The sequence below is a fragment of the Acinonyx jubatus genome, chromosome C1 (assembly GCF_027475565.1).
Source record: "Acinonyx jubatus isolate Ajub_Pintada_27869175 chromosome C1, VMU_Ajub_asm_v1.0, whole genome shotgun sequence".
In the NCBI taxonomy this organism is placed as follows: Eukaryota; Metazoa; Chordata; class Mammalia; order Carnivora; family Felidae; genus Acinonyx; species Acinonyx jubatus.
Window position 1 is genome coordinate 216,034,775 of NC_069381.1, and position 25,388 is coordinate 216,060,162.

A 25,388-nucleotide genomic window follows, 5' to 3' on the forward strand; every position below is an offset into this window, starting at 1 on the left:
TTGACTCGGTACTTTTACCTTCGGCATCACAGGTGGGGCTCAGCCGGCCTCCGCTCCGGCCGCCTCACCTGACCCTTGGCTCCGGGCCGAGCATCCCACTGTGCGCCAGTGTCGGGTGGGGTGGGGGCGCTGAAAGGACACCCCTGCGGCCGCTTTACCGGACAGCTGTTCCCCCCCTCCCACCCCCCGCGGAAGGGGCCCTCCGGCCCAGCTGACTTGGGGGCGCGCCTCCGCGCGTCGCCTGCACCCAGGACAGTGCCACCGGGACGCTTTCCGGGCTCGGGGGCGGGAGCTCCGCGGAATGTGCTAGAAAACACCCGCATTTCACATTTTTCTTTGGACCGGCTGTGAGGCTGAGACCCGCGTTCTGCGGGGCCGAGGTTGGGAAGGGCGGCTCGAGCCGATCTCCACCGACGAAAAGAAACGAGCCCACAGCAGCGCACACCTGTCGCTCTCGCTCTCGGAAAAGGACACGGACGCCTGCCGTGCGTCACTGCAGGGCGACCCTTCGCCTTCGCCTTCCCCTCCGGGCACCTTCTCGGGAGGCCTGTCCGCCTGGGGTGCGGGTAGGTGCGCGCCCACAGGACACTCGCGCTGCCCGCAGCCACGCACGCGCACGGTCCCGCGGGCGCGGAGCCGGCCGTGCTGAGCCCACCCGGATGGGCGTCGCCCACTGGCCGGGCGCGTGGGCACCGGCCGCTTCCGACTGTGAACCAGCTCCGCGAGTTTCCCACTTTTCTTTAAGCGATGCTGCAGTGAGCATCTCTGGACACAGAACCTTTTCTGTAATTAGATTTATGTCCTTGGGACACATTTCCAGAAGTGAAATTACCGGGTGGAGACACGCTGTTTGGAAGGTTCTTAACAAAAATGTTCACGTCTGTCTCTAGCCGCGACCGTCCCGCCAACGATGGCTCTGTGACTCGCTGGTGTCCACGCACCGTCCCCGGCATCTAATGGATTGAGTCGTTTAAATATATACACCCTCCAAAGAGTGCTTCTCTCCCAGTGACTTTTTAGATGACTCACACGGGTTACTAGTTTTCTGTGTATCGAACAATTGTGTCGCACCTTCTGTGACTTGTCCGTGGCTTTTAAGAATTGAGTTTTGCCCAGGGGACACCCTCATTCTCCTTTCTCAGACCCTGGGAATCTGCTATTCTGCCTCCCCAATGCGTACATCCAGTTTTCATTCAAGTCTTGAGCTGAGATCGCATCGGAGACGCCCTGCCTTCCCCGGTTAGCAACATATTGTGGGAAGTAGTTAAGAGTGCGGGTGTAGTTTCCGCTAAAAACTGAAAACAAGCCAGTTTCTAATCACACCCCAGGAGCTTCCTCTACACTGTGGGGACACAGAGGACCTGAGGGGCCACCTGCCCCCTGAGGCTGCGTGAGGTCAAAGGTCCTGCCCTGGTTCAAGGCCGTCTCTGCCTGACTCTCCCTTCTCAATATGGGATCCGGGAAGCTTTCGCTGGGAAGGGGCAGGGCCGGAGGGAAGTTCCCAGGGCAGGGACGGTGGCCCTGCTCTGTGTCCCTGGAGGCTCCCAAGGACCATAGGTCCCACCTGTCCTGGTCTGCATCCAGCCCACCCTGGGTGCCTGGGAGGGGCTCCACACGCTGGGCCCCAGGCCAGGGGAGATGGGAAGGGCCTCCTCCCAGCTGGGCTTATCCAGAGGTGAACTGGACCACCAGGTGGGGGAGAGACCCTCGTCACCAGAGGCTGGAGTTGAGAGGCATCTGGTTCTGAACGGGCACTAGGAAGGAGGGTGAGGCCAGAACGCTCCATCCAGGAGGCTCGGCTTTCTGATCGGATTGTACTGAGGCTGCTGGGCGGGGGCAGAAGAGAGAATCCCGACACCCATCCCTTTCCCCCTGGGTGGGCCGGGTATGCGTGCCAGGGGAGATCGGAGGCTGGGAATGCTGCCGCACACCGTCCAGGGGGCAGGAGAGTCCACCACGAGGATGACCTGGCCCCGAATGTCCCTTGTGCCGCGCGGACAAGGCCCGGTGCAGACACCTCAGTAAGTGGTGCTGGTGCGGCCCGTCCTGCTCCAAAGTCACTGTGGTCTGGGAGTCACACTGTGGCCTGGGACACAGATGTCATTGATTAGATCGAGGGGCCTGGCATCAAAGTAGCCCTGAATTTGGATCCTCCCCCTGTCACCGGCTGTGCGAGCTTAGGCAAAGTGAGCTGAGCCTCAGTTTCTTCGGGTGTGAGTGGGTGTGAGAACACTCCCCATGGACTCGCGTGGGTTTAGACTTTAGCAGAGTTAACGCAGGGCCTCACACGTGAGCACTCGCTGGGGTGGGGCCACCGCCACCAAGGTCCCCACCGCTGCCTGGCCCCCGTGCTGGGTGTCGCCCCCCAGCCACAGGCATCCAGGAGCCTGCTCTCTGTTAGGAGAAATTATGCCTTCGTTTCCTAACTCCGTCTATTTGGATCTCACACGTTTCAGTGAGGCCGTGTGGGTGGTCCCGTCTGCAGCAGGACGGGCCTGGAGGACGTACTGACCCCTCCAGTGCCGCTCACCCGTGGGCCAGACTGCCCACAAAGCCACGTTCTGCCGTGTGCTCGGAACGCAATCAAGCAGTCTCGGTGTCTCCCTCGGGAACACGTCTGGCTTGGCGGACCTAAGCCGTTGGGTACGTTCCTCCCGGGCTGTTTGCACGCAGCGAGCTCGCCAGATCAGTGACGGCCCCGGCGGTCAGCGTCGTGTGGACGGCGGGCACGCCCGGGGGGCACGCGGACCTTGGGTGGCCAGCACACGGACATGCCTCTCTACGTCACACTCGGCAGAAGCATGTTCCTCTGACGTGTGTCTATTTGTGTGGTTTCAAGCCAACGTCCAGGGCACGATCAGAGCAAACCTTAATGCTGTGGAACCTTCTCTCCTTCCTACTAAGCTCGGCTTGGACGAAAACTGTCTTCTGGTTCCAGACAGAGTAAGAATGGATTCAAAGGAAATTGGATGGTCATCGGTCTGTGGATTCTAAGTTCCTCTGCATCAGCCGCCGTGGCCTCTCGGGCTGGCTGGTGTGGTGTTGGTGCTGGCTGGTGGCTTGTGTCTCTGATTCCCTTTTGGTGGCCTGGTCAGTGGCGCCTGCCCCTGAGTCTGCGAGAGTCAACGCCTCTCATCATTTAGGCGCTTTTTCCTTCCTCTCTACGACATCCTCTAGACCCCGCTGTGACATCTCTTTGAAATGTCTTTTTGTGTTTCTGTAACGATTTGCCTAACATACTCCATGGGTATCGGGGCTCCGAGGGAGCAGACCTCGTGTTTCAGGACCGTCCTGATCCTGCACCATTTTCGTTTTGACGTCCCCAGGCCCCGGTGACACGATGTCCCTCCTGTGCCTGGCTTGTGTGGCAGAGAGGCTGTTTCTCTCAGTAACTATTCTCCCCGTGTTCTGTCAAAACAGAGCATCAGAAGCCGTTGGGCACACGTTCACTGGCTGTGCAGACTACACGTCCCAGCTTCCCCCACAGCCACGTGTGGCCACGTTATGGCCGGAGGTTTAAGCACAAAACGTGTGTGCAGAGTGAGTCTGGTAAATGTCAGAGAGGAGGCCTTCTGGGTTCTGGGGCAGGCCCTGGCAGGCCGGGTGAGGCCCTGGGAGGTCCTGGGAGGCCCGATGAGGCCCTAGGAGGCCCCACGAGGGGTGAGGGATAATCCCAGCCAGCAGGGACAGGACTTCTAGGACACTTTAGTGCAGTTAGCCTGGCCCTCCTTGGTCTTTAAGGATGTACATTTGTCAAGGTGTATATGTTGGGGGGGATAGAATATATTTCCGTTTAACACCTTTTGAACCTGTTTGTACCTTCTGGGTATCTAGACACATGTGACTCTCCATCTGAACAGTGGCCGCAGGCCGTGCAAATGTCCGTGGAGGGCTGGGTCAATGCCTCCTGCCCGGGCCGTGCAGGCCTTTTAGCGTTGTCACCAGGAAGCACTTTGTGGTGCGTGCAACGGCCGATTGCCAGCAGTCGGTTAATCTCCAAGGGGCCTTCGCTTTGAACTTCGACGCTACGGCAGCCCAAAGTCCTGACTGTTCACCAGGGATTCCAGCTGACTTCAAAGGCTGACTGAACTCAGGTCGGTACCAAGAATGTGTTGGGGAAACGTAACACCCCAAACCGCACCCAGGGGTCAGCAGAACAAATGGGTCCTCACAGCTTTCAATAATCAGATTTAAAAGCTCTTGGGGTGCCTGGGTGGCTCAGTCGGTTGGGCGTCCGACTTCGGCTCAGGTCGTGATCTCATGTTTTGTGAGTTCGAGCCCCACATCGGGCTCTGTGCTGACAGCTTGGAGCCTGGAGCCTGCTTCAGATTCTGTGTCTCCCTCTCTCTCTCTCGGCCCCTCCCCTGCTCATGCTCTGCCTCTCTCGCCTTTAAAAATAAACACTCAAAAATTTTTTTTAAAAGACAGGGCGCCTGGGTGGCTCAGTCAGTTAAGTGTCCGACTTTGGCTCAGGTCGTGATCTCATGGTTCGTGGGTTCCAGCCCCGCGTTGGGCTATGTGCTGACAGCTCGGAGCCTGGAACCTGCTTCCGATTCTGTGCCTCCCTCTCTCTCTGCTCCTGCCCCACTCACACTCTGCCTCTCTGTCTCTCAAAAATAAAAACAAATATTAAATTTTTTTAAAAAGACCTGAGTATTTAAATTATAACACAATTTAGTTGTAAATCCAAGCTTACGTTTTCAAATCCTCAACTATCAAAGGACTTTTAAGCAGTGGGAGAAACTGAGGAAGTTGCACCCGCTTTAGGTTCTGTGCGTAAATCCCAATACTTGTACGGATCAAAATGCCACACTCCTATCCAGTGTTAAAACTGGAACTTTCACTGCTTCCAAGAAGTAAAAGATGTTCCTTGTACATTTCAACCAACAAAATAGTTTAATGTGCCAAAGGGTTTAAATAGGAACGTTAAATGCATTTTAAAATTAAAAACCAAGTCCTACTTATGTAAACTATTTAATTCTACCACCCTTGAATTCTTGGTTGAAAGATTTAGTATTGGGATGCTGAATGGAAAGTCTTTTAATTTGTAACTTCGGCCTTTGAGTGTTTACTTTTTCTGAAAGGTGTTGGGGCTAGAAGCTTGGTAATAATTGCTTACCTACTGCCTATGTAAACACCCTGAAATGTCTCCTTTGTGGAGAAGGAATGGTGAAAAGCATCACTGTCCTTGAAATAGTGGGTCCTGTGGTCACGCTTGCGTCCAAGGGGCCTTTCCCGGGGCTGGAGCCACAGACTGAAGGGCACGGTGGGGTCCGCGAGTGGCCCGGTTTCTTCCACAAGTACATTGCAAGGGAAATTAAGAAGGAGATGAGCCCACAGGTCAGAGACGTAAGGGACACACCTGTCAAATGCCATGTGAGGCCCTTGTGTGAATCCTGATGAAGACAAACCGAGTGTAAAAAGCGAACAAACAAGAAAACCAGTGACACACCTGGGGAAATGTGTGTTGGCTGCATCTTGGCTGTTAAGGAACCGCCAATTTTTAGAGCATGATACGGTATTATGTCACGTTTAAGGAAAAGTCTTCATCTCTAAGAGATGTCCACGGAAAAGTGTGCAGATGGATGATAGGCCATCTGGGCTTTGCTTGTGAGGAGGGGCTCAGACCACACGCACCTGGAACGGGGTTGGTGGGGGGGGGGATGTTGTTCGCAGCTGCCGAAACAGGCGGAGGGGCACGGTGGCATCTCGGACTGTTTCCATTAACAAGAGAGAGGAAAGAATCCCCAGGTGAGAAGATACTTGAGATTTAGAAACGACCAGGGATTAGCACCAAAATATATTTTAAAACTCCACTTCTCATCTCTGATAACCAACAGGTAAATGGGCCAAGAGGACTGAGCCCCAGAAACATCCATTCCACCCTGTTTGTTGAGCTACTAGTAGGTTTTAATCTCTGGGGAGATGGGAGTGACCGTAGCAGGTGCAAAGCTTATACCCTAGTGGGGGGACAGACAGGCCAACAGAAGCAGGACCACGTCGTGAGCCTGCCCAGCATCCAGCCTTGGGAGGGTCAGCCTGGCTCCCGTGCTGGGGAGGCTAAGGGGAAGGGGGCACAAGGGACCGGCGTGGAGAAGGGGGCTGGGTCGGGAGGTAGTTGAGTGAATTACAGGCACATTCTGAAGGCAAAGCTGTCGGGATTTGAGAGAAACCAAACGAAGCCAGAGGCGGGTGTGGTGTGGGCAGCCTGCATGGCCCTTGCCTCCTGCGGTGGGGGTGTGGGCCGGCCTCCCGGCTGGTTTCGAGTGACGAGTGACGGAGGCGGGAAAGTGACAGCACCTCACCTGTGACATCAGGTTAGAGAAGGCCTGTGGCGGCCTTCGGGTGCGCTCTCAGGGTCTCCCTGCCTCACCTGCGTCTCCTGCGCTGGGGCTGGCGGCTGCGACCCGCGGGGTGGTCGGTGCAGCGGGTGAAGGGGGCCTGCCCACTACCGGGGGGTGTGCTTGGAGGCGGGTCCCCCACGTGAGCCCTACCGACACTGTGGCTGCACCTGCAGAAGGGACCTCAGGCCACAGGCCTCCCATGGAGCTGTGCCCAGGTTCCTGCCCCCAGACACGGGCTGGCGACAGTCAGGGAGACCCCGCAGTGTTTAGGAAGGAGGCTGACAACCCACGGGGAGGGGAATGGCCCCAGCTGTCCTCAGGGGGCCCAAGTGGCCGGCCTCCACCCACCCCCCCATCCCGACTCATTAGTCACTGAGCACGGGGGCCCGGAAGTGGGGTGGTCACTCGGGGGAGGCAACATGCTGCTGGGGGACCGGGGGGGGGGGCGGTGGCTGTGGTTGGGTCTGCAGACTCGCCCCCTCTGGGGAGGCGCCTGCGGCTGGGGGGAGGCGGCCAAATAGCTCAGGGAATGGCAGGTGGGCATCTAAAGCAAAGATCTGCCCGTGGGACCGGCCCGAACGGGCAAAGGGCGACAGGTCCGAGCGTCTGGGTCCCGGGGCTGCCCGCGGGGGCTGCGGCGATTCGCGTCCCACGATGGGGGAGCCCGGGGCAGGGGAGGGCAGGCCAGAGAGGACGCGAGCACACGGCAGAAACCAGAGATGCTGTTTTATTTACACCACGAGAGCAACAAGCTGTCTGATGAGGTACAAACACTGGACTCCGGGTGAAGTGGAGTCGGCAGTCAGAGGAGGGGACACGGCCGTCGGGGAAAACCCGCCCACACGGAACAGAACGAGAATGAGAAAACCGGGAACAGAATCTCCAACTGCACGGAGCAAAAAGAAAGAAAGGACCACTGGCAGGTCCAGACGATCGGAGGGAACGGATTACGTCACAGAAGAAAACGGTAGGCTGCCGTGGCGAGGACCCGGCCCGGAGCGCGCCGACGGGCCACACGCAGGCCGCGGCGGCGCTGCAGCTCTGTGCAAGCTCTTGGGTAAACGGGGTCAGCCCCCCTTGTATACATTATAATACGGGTCATTCTCATCAACTGGGAAAGAGCGCCTCCCCTGCGGGGCACACACACCGAAAACCCGAACAAACAAAAGTGTCCGCCTGCTCGTTCCTCCGGGCGCAGACTTGTCGTCACGTCGGACGAGGCGAGCCGGGCCGGGGACGAGCTCCGCGTCGTGGCGAGGAAGAAAGGGTCTCCTCTCCATGCAAAGGAGGGTCTGAACCTGCGGCGCTCACACAGGTCACGACTCTCGGCTTAAAGTGACATCTTGGCCACGCGTGGTCTACAAGTAACTAGAAAGTCACCACAGCTGTGCGGAAAGGGGCTCTCCGGGGCTGTGCACCGTCACCGTCGGCGGCCACCGGGCCGGCCGGAGGGCAGCGCGCGCGCCTGGCCCTGTGCAAGATCCAAGGAACAAACAAAACAAAGCGAGGCAAATGCCTCCAAGTCAACGGAAGAGAGACGGGCAGTTCACCTCGAATTCTGTGTAGTTTCCCTAAAACAACTGTTTCCACATAAATACAATAAACTCTATTATTGGTATGTCACAAGTGCTAGATAAACTTTGTTTCTTAATATGACAAATGTTTAAGTAGTCCTTTTTTCTTTTTCTTACAATAAAAAGTACAATTTCTTAAGAATAGGTTCAGTGAGACGCAAACGTTCCCCCCCCCCCCCACCGACTCTCCTTCAAGGTTTTGTTTTACAGAAAAACTCCCATCTGTCGAATCTGCAAATGTCGTGAGAGGGGAACAAAAAGGCATTTTTCCTCTTCCCCAAAGCTGCCGACTCTGGCGTGCAAAATCTGTGTACGATAGAGACATGCCGGCCACACAGTCCATGCAACCTCCAGGTGTAGGAACTTAAAAAAATAGATTCATATATGTTTATATATATATTTATATATGTATCAATGCCCATAAAACATGTGGGCCCGAAAGTCTACAAAAAGAATGGAATGAGCACGTGGCTGTGACCAGCGAAGGAGGAATGTTCTGATCGAAAATTAAAACCGACAAACTCTGCCGCCCTGGCTTCCGTGCGGAGCAGCACCCGGCGGTCCTTCCTCTGGAAACAGGTGTTCGAAAGTAAGTGGAGAAAGACCGAAACACTCTGACAAAGCGGCCCTCCGGAGCCGGGCGGCCGCCTGCTGGTGGGGCTCGGGCACGCCGGGGCGCGGCGGGAGCCGAAAGGGCGGGCGCCACGCGTCCCCGGCAGCATCGTGGGGAGTCCCGCGGAGGGACCTAAAGTGCTCGCTCGCTGACCCCCGGCCGGTGCCCCCGAGGCCTTTGCAAAGGAAGAAAAAGGCTAAATTAGGCGCAAGGACCGGAGAGGGGAGATGGGAGGCGCCCCCCACCCCCCTTGGCGCGGGGGTCCTGCACACCCTGGTGGCTGGCGGCGGGGAAGGGCCGAGTGTGTCTTCAAAGAAAAGAAAAGGCTACACGGTAATGCTTTAAGCACATCTGTGGGGCTGGGGCGCGCGGACACAGCAGCCGCGCCCCCCAGGCCTCTCTGCCGAGGGGTCTCCCCGCAAGAGACGGGGAGCAAGCCCCCCTCGGACGGCTCCCTGACCCAGTCACTGTAAAAAGCGTGAGATGACCTCTTCCTCTCCGAGAGCCGGGGCCGGCCGGCGGCGGGGGGGGGGAGGGGGCCCGTGGGCTGTGCGGAGCAGGGCCCCAGTTGGCCACGGGCCGCTCCGCACCGGCCCGGATGGCCCAGCTGGCTCCCGAGCACCGGCTCCTCCCGCCAAGGTGGGCTGGGCCCCGCAGCAAGGAGGGGCCGGCGGGAGGGGGCGCAGTCACACCTGCCCCAAGACCTTTCTGTCCTACTCTCAGGCCGCTGTCCTGGACCTGACCACCAACGTCCCCGTGACCGAGCCAACCTAAGAATCTGGATTCGCTCGGTCAGGAGTCCGCCTGCATCGGTGTCTCAGAAGCTACCCTGTGAATGCGACCAGACTCCGAAGCGTGGCTTGGGGCTCCCTCCTGACGGGAGCACCGTGCCCGAACTCTCCCCGCGGCTCTGAACTCACTACATGCTTTGGAATGAAACTGGTGTCTTCAAGTGCTGAAAAATAAGTTACCAGTAAAAAGTGACGGTCAGTTACTGTCCGAGACAAAAAGAGCAAAGACTGGCTGCCCTGGTCAGGAATCTGTGCTGTCCCTGCAGGCTCGCCAGGCGGCGGGGGCCCCTAGGCTCCCGCAGCCACAGGCTCCAAAATCCGGGGCCTGCTGCTTTCGGCCGGCCCCCGGCCGTGTGGCCGCGGCGGAAAAACCCAGAACAGGTGTGGGCCTCACTCCGGCCCCATGCATTTTGCTGACATGCTTTAAAAGGTCTTTGGAAAACTGAATTTAAAATCCTATCCTGACAACGTGGCCAGGCAAGTTGAAACAGGAGTTTCATGAGTGCTGACGGCCCGAGGCGTCTGGCAAGTGACCCTGCGATCCTCCCCGCGTGCGGCTGCCGAGGGGAAAACACAGCACCCCCTGTAACACTACCGGTGTGGAGGGAAGAAAAGCCCCTCGCTAATGGGCGCAGCCGTGGGGGGCGGGGCTGGGACAGCCAGTCACCGCCAGGAGCCTGCACGCCAACCCCCCCACCTCGAGCTCACTTTCTGAAAACAAACCGAGGGCAGTTCCGTGCACCGCAGCAAACTGCTCGCTGTACGAAAATAAACAACAATGAAAATAATAATAATAAAAAAAACCTTTAAAAGTTAAAAAAAAAAATGTACAAGCAGGAATTTAGAAAGAAAAAAGGTTTAGACATTGTTACCATTCAGGAAACTGCTAAATGGTGAGAACAAAATGTAAAATTCACAAAACAATGCTTATTCAGGATCTCCTTGTGGAAAATTCATACAAAAATCAACAGCAAATGTCTATCCTTTGCTATAAAAACTCATTAGGTAAATATGTGCGAGGAGGCTCGGACCAGGAGGGTCCCGTCCGGAAAGAGCGGGAAGGACAGCTCACACCCGAAGGCAGCCGTCCAGTGGCGGACTCGTTGGCGATCTGGAAGCTATCCAATCTGGAATTCAAAAATACGTTGAGTTTCAAACTAGATCCCTTTCCGTAAGCACCTTGATGTCTAGTCCACACGTCATTCATTCGCCAGGGACCTTTACGACCTGCATTTATTATATATATATACTTTTTCTATAAATGCATTATAAATATTTTATCAAGATTTCATAAGAATCAAGTTTCTTAGCTTGGAATACATTGGAATATATATTATACATATATATATTTATTTATACCTAAAACTTAAGCAATACTTCATGCTACTTGCTTTTAATGAAAAGCATTCCGATCGTAACACTGGAAGTGAGCCTAGGACATGCTTCACAACCAAATGGAGATGCTCAATTGTTAAATGACGTACGAGAAAAGAACACTTTGGATTCATTTAAAATTTGTCGGACTTCAAAACCCCCAACAGTATTTGCCACTTTGCTGGAACTACCTGCACGTCTCTTAAACAGCACTAAAGCAAAACAGGGGCCACGGGACGGCAGCCCCCCCACCCCCCAGCAGCGCCCCCCCACCCTGGCCAGCACGCAGCGGCCTCGGGGCGCGTGGGCCACCCCCCCTCCCCCGCCAGGCCCGAAACTGTCCCACCGATTCCTGCTGTTTATTTTTTCTTAAGGCATTGTTCCTCAGACTTCAGAAAACCCAGCCACAAAAATCCATCAGAGCAATAAAAAAAAGGCACAAACTCGCATCTTCCGATGGCTTTGAGAGAGCAAAGCCGGGTCCCGCAGGCTCACGTTCCTGCGCGTGTCCACTCCGCCCCCCCGCCCGGCCGCAGACCCCGCCGCTGCGGGCCACGGAGGCGGCCGGGGCCTAGAGAACGTTCTCGTTAAAGAAAAAAAGAAGCTACGGGATGAGTTGAGTGGTTTACACGGAGACTGTGGAATTGTGGGTGATAATCAACTGTAAGCACCAGTTTTAATCGAGTCTGTTTTGTGTTATCAGATCTTTGACTTCCGTTTTCCTTCCCTCGTGGCGTCGAAGTGGGCGGCTGTGCCGCGAGCCGCACGGGCCTCCCTCCTCCGCGGCTTCCCTCCGGGAGCCGAGAGCCTGGCCGCGTGTGTGTCCGTGTGTCTGCGCGGCCGGCGTCTGTCCCGGTTCCGCGCAATGCTGCCCGCCCGGGGGGGGGCCCGGGGGCCGGGCAGGGAGGGCTCCCCGCTGCCGCTCAAGCCCTGGCCAGAGATCGCGGGCAGGCCGCAGAGAAACAGGAGCTGTTCTTGGCGGAGCTTCAAGACAGGGACAAACAGACAAGAGAACCGAAGCTCCGGGGGAGGCTACAGGGGCAGCTCCTCTTCCATGGGCTCCTCGTCCGGTCTGCGGCGGCACCCCGGGGGGAGCAGGGGTGCGGCGGGCACGGCAGAGGGAGAGAGAAGCGGGGAGGGTCGGGGGGGTGCCCACCTGCTTCGGGGCATCTCCCGCACCCGCGCCCTCCTGCTGCCCGTTCCGCGCTCCCTGTGCCCCTGCCCCCCAAGGGCGGTCGTGGCGGGCCCCCTGCTCCCGAGTGAAGGGTCTCCAAGTGCCTCTCTGGGTCTTTGGCGCCCTTAAGAGCTGGCCGTGCGCGTGGGGACCCCCGCCCTCCACCCCTCCGGGGCAGGCCCGGTGCATAAGGCAGGGCCCGCGGGAGAAACCACGCGCCTCAGACACAAGGGCCAGGTCTGGGGCGGTGTGCAGAAGGGGGCACAGTTCCCGGAAGGGCCCGCCGGGCCAGGGCGGAGGCGCTCACCTCTTCTCCGCGGGCTTCACGCCCACGGACAGCGAGGCCATGGCGGTGACGGTCTCGGCTTCCTCGTTCTCGCACTTCTGGGCCTCTACCAGAGAGTGTCCCACCGTGGAGCAGAGGCGCGGCAGGGAGCGCCAGTACTGGCCTGGGGCAAGGGAAGAGCTGTTACCGGGAGTCACCCGCCTTCCCGGGGTCCCGAGCCGCACTCCTCCCGGGCGCCTTGAAGAGCACCTCTCTCGGGGGGCAGAAGCCGGGGTACCCCCTGGCTCACAAACGCTGGGCTCCCCCACACTGCCAGCCAAGTCCTCGGGAGTGGGGCCTCCCCCCCGACTCGGGCACTGCCCGTGCGAAGGGGCCTCCCATGCAGACCCTCTGAGATGGGCGGGGGGCGGTGGGCCTAAGGGACGCCCTCAGCGTTTGTTGGCACACAGGGGCTTCCCAGCAGGGAGGCTGGCGGGGACCCAGTGTCTGCACAGGGAGCGCAGGGCGTAGCCTGCCCGCAAGACAGTCCGGGTGATGTGGGTCAGCCCGTGCCCCCGGGAGGTTCCTGCTGAGAGCTGGCCCAGGCAACTCACTGTGGATTTCTATGACTTTCTCCATGGACCGGACAGCGTTAGCATTGGGTCTCTGCTGCAGAACCTTTTCCGGGAGAGGATCAAGCTAGAAAACAAAATCGAAACACACTGTGAATACAGATATAGCCCCATGTGTGTTCAAGCGGGACGCTCAAAGTCAGCACCTGTTTGCTGAGCATACTTGCTAACAGAGAAGAGGAAAAACCCAAATATATCTTTGCTATTTACTGTACGATTTTTGTTGAACGTTTTTTTTTTTTAACGTTTATTTATTTTTGAGACAGAAAGAGACAGAGCATGGGCAGGGGAGGGGCAGAGAGAGAGGGAGACTCAGAATCTGAAACAGGCTCCAGGCTCTGAGCCGTCGGCACAGAGCCCGATGCGGGGCTCGAGCTCACGGACTATGAGATCGTGACCTGAGCCGAAGTCAGACGCTTAACTGACTGAGCCACCCGGGTGCCCCTATACGATTTTTGTTTTAAACAAAGGTAGATTTTTTTTCTTAAGAATCGTAAGATCAAGACCTGAGCTGAAGTCGGACACCTGCCCCGAGAGTTATTTTCTTTAGGGCAATTTTTGTAGGAGACCGTCCGGTCTACTTGTGAGTTGCTGCGTCGGGAGGCACCGTGTCGACGAGTGGCTGGTGTACAAGACCTGGGGCCTCCTGGGACACTGCACCACAGGCTCATCAGTAGGGGAAAGCATGGCTACTTTTCGGAAATACTGCTTTCATGTCCCTAGTCTTACAAAGAATGCCTGAACGCCCCATTGACGATGTTCTTCCAAAAATGGGGAAAGGGTAAAAGGAAGAAAAGTGAACAGAATCTCTCAGAGGGGAGGGACCTTTTGCTGCAAGATTTTCCTTCAGTGCAGGCAGCAGAAGATAATCAGGAAAGAAACACAAGACAACCAGAGGGGCCACAGGGCAGACTGGAGCGTCCCCAACATGACAACCAAGCACGCTGGTCCAAACGCATCACGAAAACACAAAAGTAATTCTAAAAAACTTTAAAGGATTAGACAAGCCTTTAAAATGCAGGGAGATGTGCTGGGTTCCAGAAGGAAGCAGAAGCTGCCCAGGGCAGTCACACGTCCTGGGACAGCCCCCCAACCCCCCGAAGATGAGCTGGCCTCACGTGGACAACTGCAGGGCAGGATTTGGTTCTTGGCCTGGGCTCTGCGGAGAAGGGACACAGCCCCCTGAGAATCAGCCCGGTTTACAGGCCGCTGCTTGCAGTGCTCAGGTGCCTGGCAGAGCAGCCGCAGACCCTCTCGTGAGGACTGCGTCCCCAAAGCAGGCCGCCGACCAGGAATGCCAGCTCAGTTCCTTGAGTGCCCAGTCAAAACATCGTAAGACAGAGGTCAGCCAGCGTGGACTGGGGTCAGGAGAACAAGCTCTCGCACATCACTCTCCAGCAGAGGGCACCAGACTCCTTGGAGAAATGGGATTTTCCAAGGTTGGTGCAGGGCAGGGCTGAGAAGGGCCTGGTGGTCTCGAGGGACCAGATGGCAGGTGGTGCCGACAGGATGCGCACGAGGCCCATCGGGAGGGAGACACACAGGGGGTACTGAACTTCACACAGAGCATGAACGTGTCCAGGAGTCCATACCGGTGGAAAAAGAGATTGAACAAATCGATGGGGGGGTGGGGGGGGGGTGGGGAGGAGACATGTTCCTGAAGAGGGATTTCAATAACTTCTGCACACGCCCCCTCTCCAAGACGTGGAGTTTCACACTTTCCCATCTGTCCCCTCGAGTGTGAGTTGAGCCCCTCTTCCCTACATCCACCACAGAGCATGTGTGGAAGTAGAGAAAGGGGACTTCACACAAGGCTCACGGTTCACTTCGGCAGAGATAAGGCCCGGGGAGGGCACTGTCCTGGACAGAAGCAGGGGGGCACCTGACCCCGCGGTCTTCCTCCCCTGTCCAATCATAAGGAAAAACCAGGCAAATATCAATTGAAGGACATTCTACAAAACACCTGAGTAGCATTCTTCGATTGCCGAAAATTGTCAACGTTTCAAAAATGACAACCAAGGGAAGCTTGAGAGGCCCCCACAGCCCAGAGAGGGTAAGGACAGGGCATGGCCGGTCGCACGGTGGGGTCCCGCATGGAGCCCGATGCGGGAGGCGCAGTCGTGGGAAGGCGAGCGAATGCTGGGCGTGTTTGGGCATGAGCAGTGCCGTCCAGGGTTGGCTCCCAGGCTGAGGTCAGACAGGCTGAGAGGAAACCGTCCGAAGGGTCAGCTATCCAGGATTAAAGGTCTAGTAAAAAACCCACAGATTTATGTCCTCAAAGACTGCAGTTCTTGAAATGGTCAGTTTTTAAATTTTTTTTTTAACGTTTATTTATTTTTGAGATAGAGAGAGAGACAGAGCATGAATGGGGGAGGGGCAGAGAGAGAGGGAGACACAGAATCCAAAACAGGCTCCAGGCTCTGAGCCGTCAGCACAGAGCCCGACGCGGGGCTCGAACTCACGGACTGCGAGATCATGACCCGAGCCGAAGTCGGCCACCCAACCGACTGAGCCACCCAGGCGCCCCGAAATGATCAGTTTTAAACTATGCAGTAAGTAGGTTTAAGATGCGTTAAAAATAAGATACTGCTCCTGAAATCTTTATTGTACTATATGCTAACTCACTTGGATGTGAATTAAAAAACAAATAATAGAAAAATAAAGGTGACTTTTATAGTAACAAAAATAAGTAAGACACTAACATAGGATTACTCACTGGAGGATTTGAAAGAGAGCCAAACAGAACTTCTAGAGATGAAAACGTAACAGCAGAAATTGGAAACTCGGATCAGAGAAAGAGAAAACTGATAACCTGGAAGCAACAGCAGAAGGGGTGGCCTGAATGCACCAGGGACGAGGGGAGCGGGCAGAGGGGGAAGGGCTCCATTCATCTGCTCAGTGTCCAGGGGGTGGGGAGGGGTCGTTAGGGGCGCCCACGGCCGAGGCGTCTCCAGGACTGACTGACGGGAAGGATCCCCCATCCAGAAGGGGGGATGAGACCCGAGCAGGAAGAATCATACGAGACACCCACCCCTGTGTACACCAGTGAGGCTGTGCGACATCAGAGACCAGCAGAGAGCTCTGATAGCAGCCGGAGAACACGGTGTGCAAAGGAGCCGGTGAGCCAGGCACTGGCTGCTTCACAGCAAAGAAAGCAACAGGACAGGGTGTGATTGTTTCAGTGTGCCCAGAGAAAGTGACGGCCAACCCAGAGGGGCACCCCTGCTCACTCACGCGTGAGGGTAAAATCACGCCTTTAATAAAAGCAGGCAAACGGGGGAAGGTGACGGCCGTGTCCTTCTCCGGGGAAACGTAAGGGGCGTGCTCGTGCTGAAGGCACAGTGGTCCCAGGTGACGGTCTGAGAAGCGAGAAGAAATGAGCAAAGAACGTGAATGCAGGAAAGGCCACAGAAACAGGGACCACAGAAAACCACGGGAATGGTGCCATCCCGGCGAAGCTAAAAAAAAAAGCAAGCAAGAGGCATGAGCTGCCGGTCAGGGATTGCACGTGACCCGGGAGGGGGCTGGAGGGGGGGCTCCCAACAGAGCAAATAAACACGCAGGGCACCAGGCACAGGTCAGTTACGGGAAGCACGTAGCTTTTCGGTACAACCACGTCCAACAGGGTGTCGTTTAGTGCACGGCCCCGCTTGGGTCCAGGGGGCAGGGGGAGGGAAGAGGCCACTGACCACATCACGGGTACGTGTTAGTGTGTGTAAAGATCACTACTGGAAACCACAACCGGCTGTGTAGCCCTCCTACGCAGCGGGGGCAGGTGGAACGCGGGGAGCCCCCCTTCAGGTCGTCACGGCGAGAGGAGGCCAGAAGCCGTTGGTGAGAAAGTGCTGCGGAAACCGGGGGAGCGCAGGGCAGGGCGAGATGTGGACGCGAGTCTGGAAAAAGCAGCAGAGCAACAAAGAACATCTAAGGACCAGAGTCTCCACTTAAGGGCCGCACCTCAGACTGGCTATAAAAATCAGAATGAAATCCAGCCTTATGCTGAGAGAGGAGGGGGCTGGAAGGCAGGAGGAGAGACAGACAAGCCAGAGCAGGAGCCTCAGGACACGGTCAGTGGTCCACACCACGTGCGTGAGCGGGAAACCGTGGCTGGACATAAAGGAGGGCTCTACGAGTGATACAACTTTCGATTCACCGAAAGGACAGGACTTAAAATTTGTACACGTTTGGCGAAATTTGCTCAACACGTAGGAGGTGAATGTCGCCAGAACCAAAGTGGGAGGAGAGGGTGGCCCGTCTTCCTTAGAAAGAGCAGGCAGAAGTCAACAGAGAAAACCAAATGTGGACGGTACAACAGGCCTGGAGGAGAGGACAGAGCCCTGGGAGACGGGCGGAGGAGGCGTGCTCCTTCCAACACACCGGGAGCGTCCTCGCAGACGGACCGCGCTCCGGCCGTGGAGCGAGCGTCCCTGCAGCCATACCTCCTGCTCCTGCCAATGCACGAGCCGGAAGAAACTGGTAACAGACGAGAGCTGTGAGCCTTTAGGTTTGGAATTCGAACAAACAAAAACCCGCACACCCACCAATCACGGGTCAAAGAAGTCATCGACAGAACTCAGGAAATGCTCAGAAATAAAAAGTAATCCAAGTGCCACGTATCCGTCTGAGGCACACACAGGTCAGAAAAAGCAGGTGCTCAGTTTAAGAGGTGAGCGACAGGACAGAGCAGGCCCGGACAAAGACGCGAAGAAAACACACAGAAAAGGGGCAGAAACACATTCTGGAAAAGAAAAAGGCCACTGGGGCTGCAAGCTGATTCTCTGAAACAACTTAAATGGACGGGTCGTGGCGGGACTGGGCGAGGCCGCCACCCAGGCACAGAAGCGGAGCCGGGAGATGAGGGGGCCACGGCTGGGGTGCCACAGGCAAGAAGAAACCTGGCTGAGGTGGATGCATCTGCTACGGCGTGACCTCCCGGCACTAACTCGAGAAGGGACAGAAGTGATGCGGTCAGTCACCTAGAACTTTCCTGCAAAGGAAACCCAGGGCGCAGGAGAGCCTTCCAGGCAAGAGATTACTCCGATCCTGCACTCGCTCTTCTGGAGGACACAAAAGGAGAAGATGCCTAAGTGTCCATCTGTCCACCCGCCCATCCATCCGTCCAGCTGACCACCCGTCCAATCCCCTGTCCATCCGTCCGTCTTGCCATCCACCCACCCACCCACCCATCCGTCCTATCTTCCCCTCTACGAATAAATGGGAAAACACTGGCCTAGTAGAAAACTGGGCAAAAGCCATGAGCTTCACCAGAGAAGAAAGCATGGGCTGCCAACAGGTCCCCGAGGACAGGCTCAGAACCGGCAGGTGATGAGGAAACGGCCCACCCCGCCTGGGGTGCCATTCGCCCCTCAGGCGGGCAGAGGTCGAACGTCAGAAGGCCGAGTGCCGCCGAGGCCCCGCGCGGGGACTTTGCGGGAACCGCCGACCTGCGACAACCTGTGGGTCCCAGGTGGGGAGATGTGGAATCAGAGCCACAGCGGGACGGTCCCCCCAGCACCCCTTCCCCCCCGGCCGGGCCCCCGGGTGCAGACAGCAGCGTCCCTGCGGGCAGCCTGCTTGGCCAGGTCCTGTGTGGACGGCGGTGAGGGGCGGAGCCCGGGCTCCACGCACCGGGTTCGGGTTTTCACAGCCGCGCAGCCCTGACTGTCCTGCCCAACTCCAGTATCGTCAGAACCTTCGATCTCCCGCTTTTAAGAGAAAAACGGTTTCAGAAACTCAACTCATTCCGTAAAGTCTCACTCTGACACAGAGGGCTGCATCAGGGCAAGGAAGTCGTGACTGGCTCTGCTCGGGGTGGGAGGCTCCTCACGGCCAGTCTCCGGGGCTGGCTGGCCCTCCAGGGGCTTACATCACCCTCCCCTCACAACAGCCTCTGCCACCGTCCCCTCCAAGCGCTGCGGTGCGCGTGTCCCTGCGTTGTCCCCACCGCGTTCCCGCGGCGGCTCCCTGTCTCGGGCACCCCAGGGGATCAGCCTGTGGCTCGACTGCGGCCTGGGACTCGCTCTCCGTCCCAGCTCCTGGCGAAGGCTTCTGGAAGGCGAGGTGTCTGCGTGCTTGCATGAGGAGCACACGGGGAGGACATGTCCCCCCCGTGCTGGCTACCTTGTCCCTTCTCTGTCATGAAGTTACGCGGAATTCAGGGGAAAGATCCCAAGAAACCTCGGGGCAAAGCACCGCCCGCGGCGTGGGCTTGCACAGAAGCCCGAGGGGACGCCCCTGGGAAGAGTGGGCGGCTCCTGTGGGGTCTCCGGGAGGAAAGGAGTAAAGGGACAGAAGGGAAGCAGGGTGACAACGCAGCGTGTCGCCGGCGGCACGCGGTTTGTTCCCGTGACGACCGGCGGACAGCTGCAAGGCCAGCGCGAGGCCGGGCTGAGGGGCAGAGGGTGCCGGCCCAGAGCATCACCCTGCAGGCTGGCCCCTGGTCAGCTGGGCCCCGAGCAGCCACCCAGCAGCACCCGGCACCGGGCTCTGTTCCGGGGCCGGAGATGCGAGGCTGCCTGCCTCCAGCCTTGGCGTGGCGACAAAGGGCCGGGAAACGGGAGAAACTTTAGGACTCCGAGTGTTCCCCCTGACCAGTTGCGATTTTGTTCTTTCATTTAGCGGGGGCGGCCCGCTAAGTGCGAACCGCTGTTCTACAAACCCGGGCTACGTCGCTGAACAAAGCACACGCCACACATCCCCCAGCCTTAGGGTGGCATCTAGTGGTGGGGAGAGACCGCCAGGTGAGCTACAGCCTTCCTGGAGGAGCAGATCCAACAAAGAGCAGGGTCGCAGGACACAGGGTGTGGTGGGGGCCTGCCGTGTCCATGCAGCGGCCAGGGTGGTCCTGAGCAGGTGCCCTCTGAGCAAAGACCAGGAAGAAGCCGGGAGGGCGAAGCCTCGGCGCCCTGGGGACGTGACCGGCGTGGCCGGGCAGGGGGAGGGGGCAGAGTGGTGGAGGGGAGGGCAGGGCAGGCTGGTGCGGGGGTGGGTTGCCCTGTCCACCCTCGGGGCAGCAGTGACCTTTCTGGGGACGGGGCCAGGTAGGGGTGCAGGCATCGGGAGGCTGAGGTGGGGAGCAGAGAAAGGGGTGGCGGAACCCCACCCCCCGCAACAGAAAGGCCGTCCAACACGAGCGGAGGGAGGGCAGCCCTGCCCCCCACGTGCCAGACTCACGGAGTCCCCGGGCCTTTGTGTCCTGGAAGGGGCGCTCAGCCGGGGAGATGTGTCAGTGAGCTCCAAAGCCTCGTGCTCGCACTGCGGGCCTCCTCTGGGAGACGGCTCTTTTGGGGGGGAGCAAATGGGCCGGCTGTAGACAGGAGACCCCCAAAGCCGCCCTGATGCCTGGGTCCGGAACACTCCAGAAGCACACCTTAAGCTTACTCTTTAAGATGCTGGCCTCAGCACAAGTGAGCAGGAAAACACTCCGTGTCCCACTCTGAGGATGACAAACGTCTGGCCCTTGCAGACCGTTCTTGGTCTGATGACAGCTGTTCAGGGCTTCAGCTCCTGAGTCTCGTTAGGAGGGGAAAGCCTTTTTCGGCTCCACAGTCTGGAAGGGCCGTTCAAGAACCAACAGGTTCCGACGGCCTGAGAAAATGGTGCTCAAGACATCTTGGCAGAACTTGGGTCGTTGCTCGTGCTTTTCCTCACGTGGGAAGATCTGCGTCGGCCGGGAAAACTTCCACGACAGAGGCGCCGGGGCCTGTCCACGGGGGCGCCCGTCCCATCCACACTGGGAGCCTTTCTCCGGCCCGCACTGGGCCGCCAGAACCCCGCGCAGCCACCCGGCCAGGGCCCCAGCCGCGTGGGTCAGCTTGGCAGCCTTCTGGCCCTCGCGGTCTCCTTCCCGCTTCTGAGTCCAGACTGCCGGCACCCAGCAGGCACGCCAGGCCTCCTTCCTGCCAGAGGGTGTCACAGGGGGCCCACCTGTAGCTCTGACCCCCACACCAGGCCCTGGCTGTTCTGCCGGCCCCTCCCGGGCCCAGCTCCCCATAGCAGTGTGCCCGCTAGCAGGCTCCGGCCTCTCTGTTCCCCGAGTGCGGTGGGTCCCTTCTCTTGAGGGAGACTCCAGCCTCCTTGGCCTCAGCAGGGCTGCTCCCCAAGAACAGATTTCAGTCTTCATCCTTCCAAGGACACAGGCACCCTGACCATGCCCCGGGGGGCTCCCTGCCGACCACCTCCAGAGGGGCCTCCAGGGGCCCTGGGTCGCTGCCTGGTCACTCTTTGAGGCTAAAGGCTCCCGTCACGTGCCAGTGGCATCCTCGGCCAGATCCCTGCTGTCCCCGAGCACGTCCACAGCTGCTCACGGCTGGGGCCCAGGGGCGACGCTTCCCAGGGCTGTCCCCAACTGTGGCTGTTTTGGGGGTCACCTGAGACGTCAGCGGTGGTTCCTCGGCCGTGCTGAGCGTGGGGAGGGCTGCTGTCTGCCCGCTCGGGCTGGGCAGCCGTGGTGCGTGGAACCGTGGCGGGGGCGCGGCCACAACTCCCTAACCGTCTCTGTCAGCGGCCTTTTCCATAGCTCTTCCGGGGAAAACACAAAGGCTTGTAGAACACGAGGGGCTGGTTTCCAGCAAAGTTTTTGAAATGCAAACACAAGCCATAGGAGGACTAAGAACTAGAAATCGCGATTCCTTTTGAGAAAAGGTCAAGGGCTCAGACGCACAGCCACCACCACCTCTGCTAACCCACAGCCCGGGTGAGGTGGGCTCACCACGTCTGGTCTACACAGCGGGCGGCAGGGCCTGGCAGTGGGGCTCGGGGAGCTTAGTGGGCTCTGGATGGCGCCTGCAGGGGGCTGGGGGACCACGTGTCAGGCCCAGGCAGTGGCCCCATCGTCCTGGGGAAGCAGTGGCTACAGGCTCAGAGCGTCCCCGTGCCTGCAACGTCACAGAGCCTTCTCTGACAGCTGCTGATGGCCCCCTCCCCAGGCACGTGCGGGGCAGCCCCCTGGGGGTCCCTCCAGCCGTGCGGAGGACCCGGTCCCGTGTCCTGGGACTGACCCCAGAGAGCTCCCCCCCTCCCCTCTCCCCGCACCCTCGCCCCGCCTTCTGTCTGGCTCTGTCCTCGTAGCTGTGGCTCCTCCTGGAAGAGGGGGAGTCGTTGAAAACAGCACCCCCCGAAGGTGAGCCCCGTGAACAGTGTTTCTTGCTGCCAGGGCCACAGTGGGAGCGTGGCGGTCAGTAACAGAACCTGCCAGACAGGCAGTTCACGGGCCCTGCTCAGCTGCCACCCCGGGAGCGGAACCAGGCAGCCTGCGACCGCGTGGACCCTCATCCTCGCTCTACAAAGGGGGCCAGGGAGGGTCGGCCTGTCGCCACACGCCCTTCATCCCACTGTCACGATGACGGGGCGAGGAGGACACTCTGTGCCAGGGCAGGTACAGCTCTCCCCACTTCTAGAACACGGCGTGGGCCCGCCCTTCCAAATGTTGGTCAGCGGGTGACTCGCCACCCTGGCCCCGGTGCACACAATCTGAGATCCTGTGTCCCCCACAAGCGCCTGCTGGCCCCCCCAAATGGTCACTGCGGGCCTGAGGGGGCCTGACTGGGAGCGTGAACACATGTGTGAGGGCGTGTGCAGGTGAGGGTGCACGTGAGAGAATGAAGATTGGCTATCAGGCTGTCACTATCTCCCCGTCCCTGTCCCTGTGTGTCTCTGTCCCCATCTCTGTGCCTCTGTCTCTCCTGGTCTCCCTATCCGTCTGTTCCCATCTCTGTGTCTCTCCGTGTCCCCATCTCTCACTTGCAATTGTTGTGACCACTGGGAGTGGTCGCACCGGCTCCTTTCCTAAGCGTGAGGGCAACGAGGGGCCAGATCCCCCCACACCTTCCTCGACGTCGGTCTCACCTGACACCCTACCATTCTCCACCGATCTTGGACTTGGGCCGAGTGGCAGTACGTAATTTTGAAATACGCCATGATTAGCAGAAATTGCCCAAATAAACCCTACCCTTGTGGGGGCCCGTGCCCCGGGCCCCTCACTGCTGCAAGTCCGACCGGAGGCCTCCGTGCCCACCTGCTGGGCTCCCCGCATGTCTGCCTACACTGCTTCCTCTATAATACTTAAGTGGCACATTCAAATGATTTTCCATCGTCAACTGTCACCGATGGTTGCAAATAACCTAAAGCTGGAGCCATCATGTAAAACGGCTCTCAGGAGCAAGGCCGGACTTCAGACGGCGGTTGCCCGGTGGCCCAGGTGACGGTCCAACCGCTTGTCTGCAGGCCGCGGCGGCTGCGTGCCAAACTGTCCCACACACGGAGCATCAGCCCGGAAAGCCCACAGGGAGGAAGAGCGGGGCTCAGTGCAGCTTCCTTGCAGGAGAAAGACTTTCAAGTGACCTCGATACAACTAGTGCTTAAGGAAAACGTTTTCTTCGTAGAAGGGAAACGCCCAGGGAGCGGGACCGGGCCTGGGCTTTATTGTTGTGTAAAACGACTAGCTGTAACAATCGAAAAGCTTCAGGATGGTCTGAGTATATTACTCAGCTGTTCTTAAACTCTCGCACAAAGTCTGGGGGCGCGGGCTGTTTTCTGTGAAGAAAGGGTGGTGACGTGTGGACATGTTAAAAAGCAGGCCCGTCTTTTATTCCAGAACAGCCCAGCACATTGTTAACAACCTGACCGGAAAGGAGGTCTGCCACCAAGCTCCGTGGTCTACACAGCACGTGTGACAAAAGGCTGTCAGGAGAACACAGAGCCCCCTGAGGCCCACCGCCCACGCCCCACCGCTGGCCACGGCCCGGGCGCCACGGGGCACGTGGAAGCAAGTCCTTCCGGGAGCTGGGTGCCGGTGACTCTGCTCCTCCAGACGCTGAGCCCGGCCATCCAGGGCTGCTGGGCAGGAAGCACGGGAGGGTCTCCACCACTGCGGTCCTAGGACAGCCCCCTGGGCCAGCGCCCTCCTCCGGGTGTGTGGGCCCAGGACCGAGACGCTGTGGTTCTCTTCCCTGCTGCCACACCCCCCAGGGTCACCTGCCTTCCTCTCCTTGTTGGCCACCTCACCCAGAGGACACACACAGGGCTGCCCGAGGATCGAACCCCCGACAGGCCGTGCTCACATGTGACCCTGAGCTCGCGTGGCTGCAACTAGGCCTTGGGGTTCAGACCTCACGCTTGCCTCCAAATGTCATCCTGTCAGCCCCGTCCACCCGGAGCCTGGAGGGGCACAGGCCACACGTCTCACCCTGCCGTGTCCACAGCGTGCTGCTGACGGCTCACCCAAGTCAAACGGAACAATACTGACCGCCAGTGGCCGGAGGACAGAGCCCTGCATTGTGTCACTGGAGACCTGTCTGCGCTCTGTCGCCCCACCGTGTCCCGTGGGATGCAGTCAAATTTCACAAGTGCCCTCAAGTGCCTGCTTGAGCCCCACTTTGCACCTTCCACTGGAGCCCTCCTCAAACGCCGTGTGGGCCCTGTTGCCCGCTGCGTGATCCCGACGGGGGTCTAGGAGGGCAGACGTGCGGTGGGCCAGAGCCCGCTCTGGGAGACGTGCCTCCTGGCGGAGCCCTAACTGGCTCAAGCTCCCAGGCTGAGACGCGGCGTCTACAGCACAAGAAAGGGGCCTCAACAGGGGCCTTCCTGGGCCAGGCAGAGGCAGCCCCACACGGGGGAACTGGCCGGTACTCCGCACAGCACCAGCCTCTCCCTGGGCTTCTGGGCCTCCCGACAGAGGGCTCAGTGGAACGGGAGGGGCGCCCTCCCCACCAGGGCCTGCTTGACTGGAGCCCAGAGCAGAGCTCGACAGCCACAGGGGCCATCTCTGCCTGGGCCTCCCGCCCCAATCCTCCGGGCCACCCTGCCTTCCAGATCTTCTTGGGAGCGCCCACAAGCGGCCCGGGGATCAGGCACCACTCCGGTCAGGCGGAGTCCTGAGCCGTGCGTCCTCCAGCCGCAGTTCGGGGCCTTGTCACTCAGGCTCCTCTTGAGTCCAGGTGAGCAGGGGGAGGGAGACCCACACGGGGACGGCAGCGTCCCCATGGACGCCCAGGGAATCCGCCCGGCTGGAGCGTGTCCTCGCACACTGCAGACCTCGTGGGTCGCCTCCGGACGTCCCCCACGTGGGCCCTGTGTCTGGTGAGCCTGGGCCCCCGGCCCCTCCCTGCTGTAGGTCGGGCCTGTGATCTAGGGAGCCCCACCTGTGCTTCCCCAGACACCGGCCGGCTGGCCTCAGACCGCGCGGCGATGCCACAGTGAGCGACGAGAACAGGCTGTGCTGTAAGGGACCGGAAACCTGCCCCGCGCTCCTCCGAGGCGGTCAGGATACAGGCGTGTGACCCCATGTCCAAAGGCCTGAGGATGGCTTTAAAACTTCAGGAAGAGCACATTTCGGAAAATCAAAGTGGGAACTACAGTTGGTCACACTTCAGACGCTGCAGGCGGCACTTGCCCGCCCTCCGTCCACCCACGGCTGGGCAGCTCTCCCCACCTGCGGCCCCAGCCGGGCCAGGGCAGCACAGCCCAGCATTGCCCTGGGATACAGTGCTTCCGGGGACACTCTCCCCTGAGCCCTGAAAGGCTCCCTCTCCGGTCCAGACCCTCCGAGCTCAGCTGTGCAAGCCAGCATCCCCCTGACTTTGTCCCGTGGCCTGGGTGGGGACAGGGCCCCAAGTCTGGGTG

At 58.9% G+C, this 25,388-nt stretch overlaps 1 protein-coding gene across 8 annotated transcripts in view; it reads right to left on the minus strand.

Annotated features, from left to right (window-relative positions):
* Positions 1-7,055: 7,055 nt before the first annotated feature.
* The window catches only part of HDAC4 (histone deacetylase 4), a 289,488-nt gene continuing 271,155 nt past the window's right edge, over positions 7,056-25,388 (minus strand). For all 8 annotated transcript variants that reach the window (XM_053216030.1, XM_053216034.1, XM_053216029.1 and 5 more), the window contains 3 exons: positions 12,750-12,834; positions 12,178-12,319; positions 7,056-11,768 (listed from right to left, as the gene is read on the minus strand). In XM_053216030.1, coding sequence (XP_053072005.1) covers positions 11,729-11,768; positions 12,178-12,319; positions 12,750-12,834 — 267 coding nt within the window. In that variant the 3' untranslated portion in view covers positions 7,056-11,728. The remainder of the gene's footprint in view (positions 11,769-12,177; positions 12,320-12,749; positions 12,835-25,388) is intronic.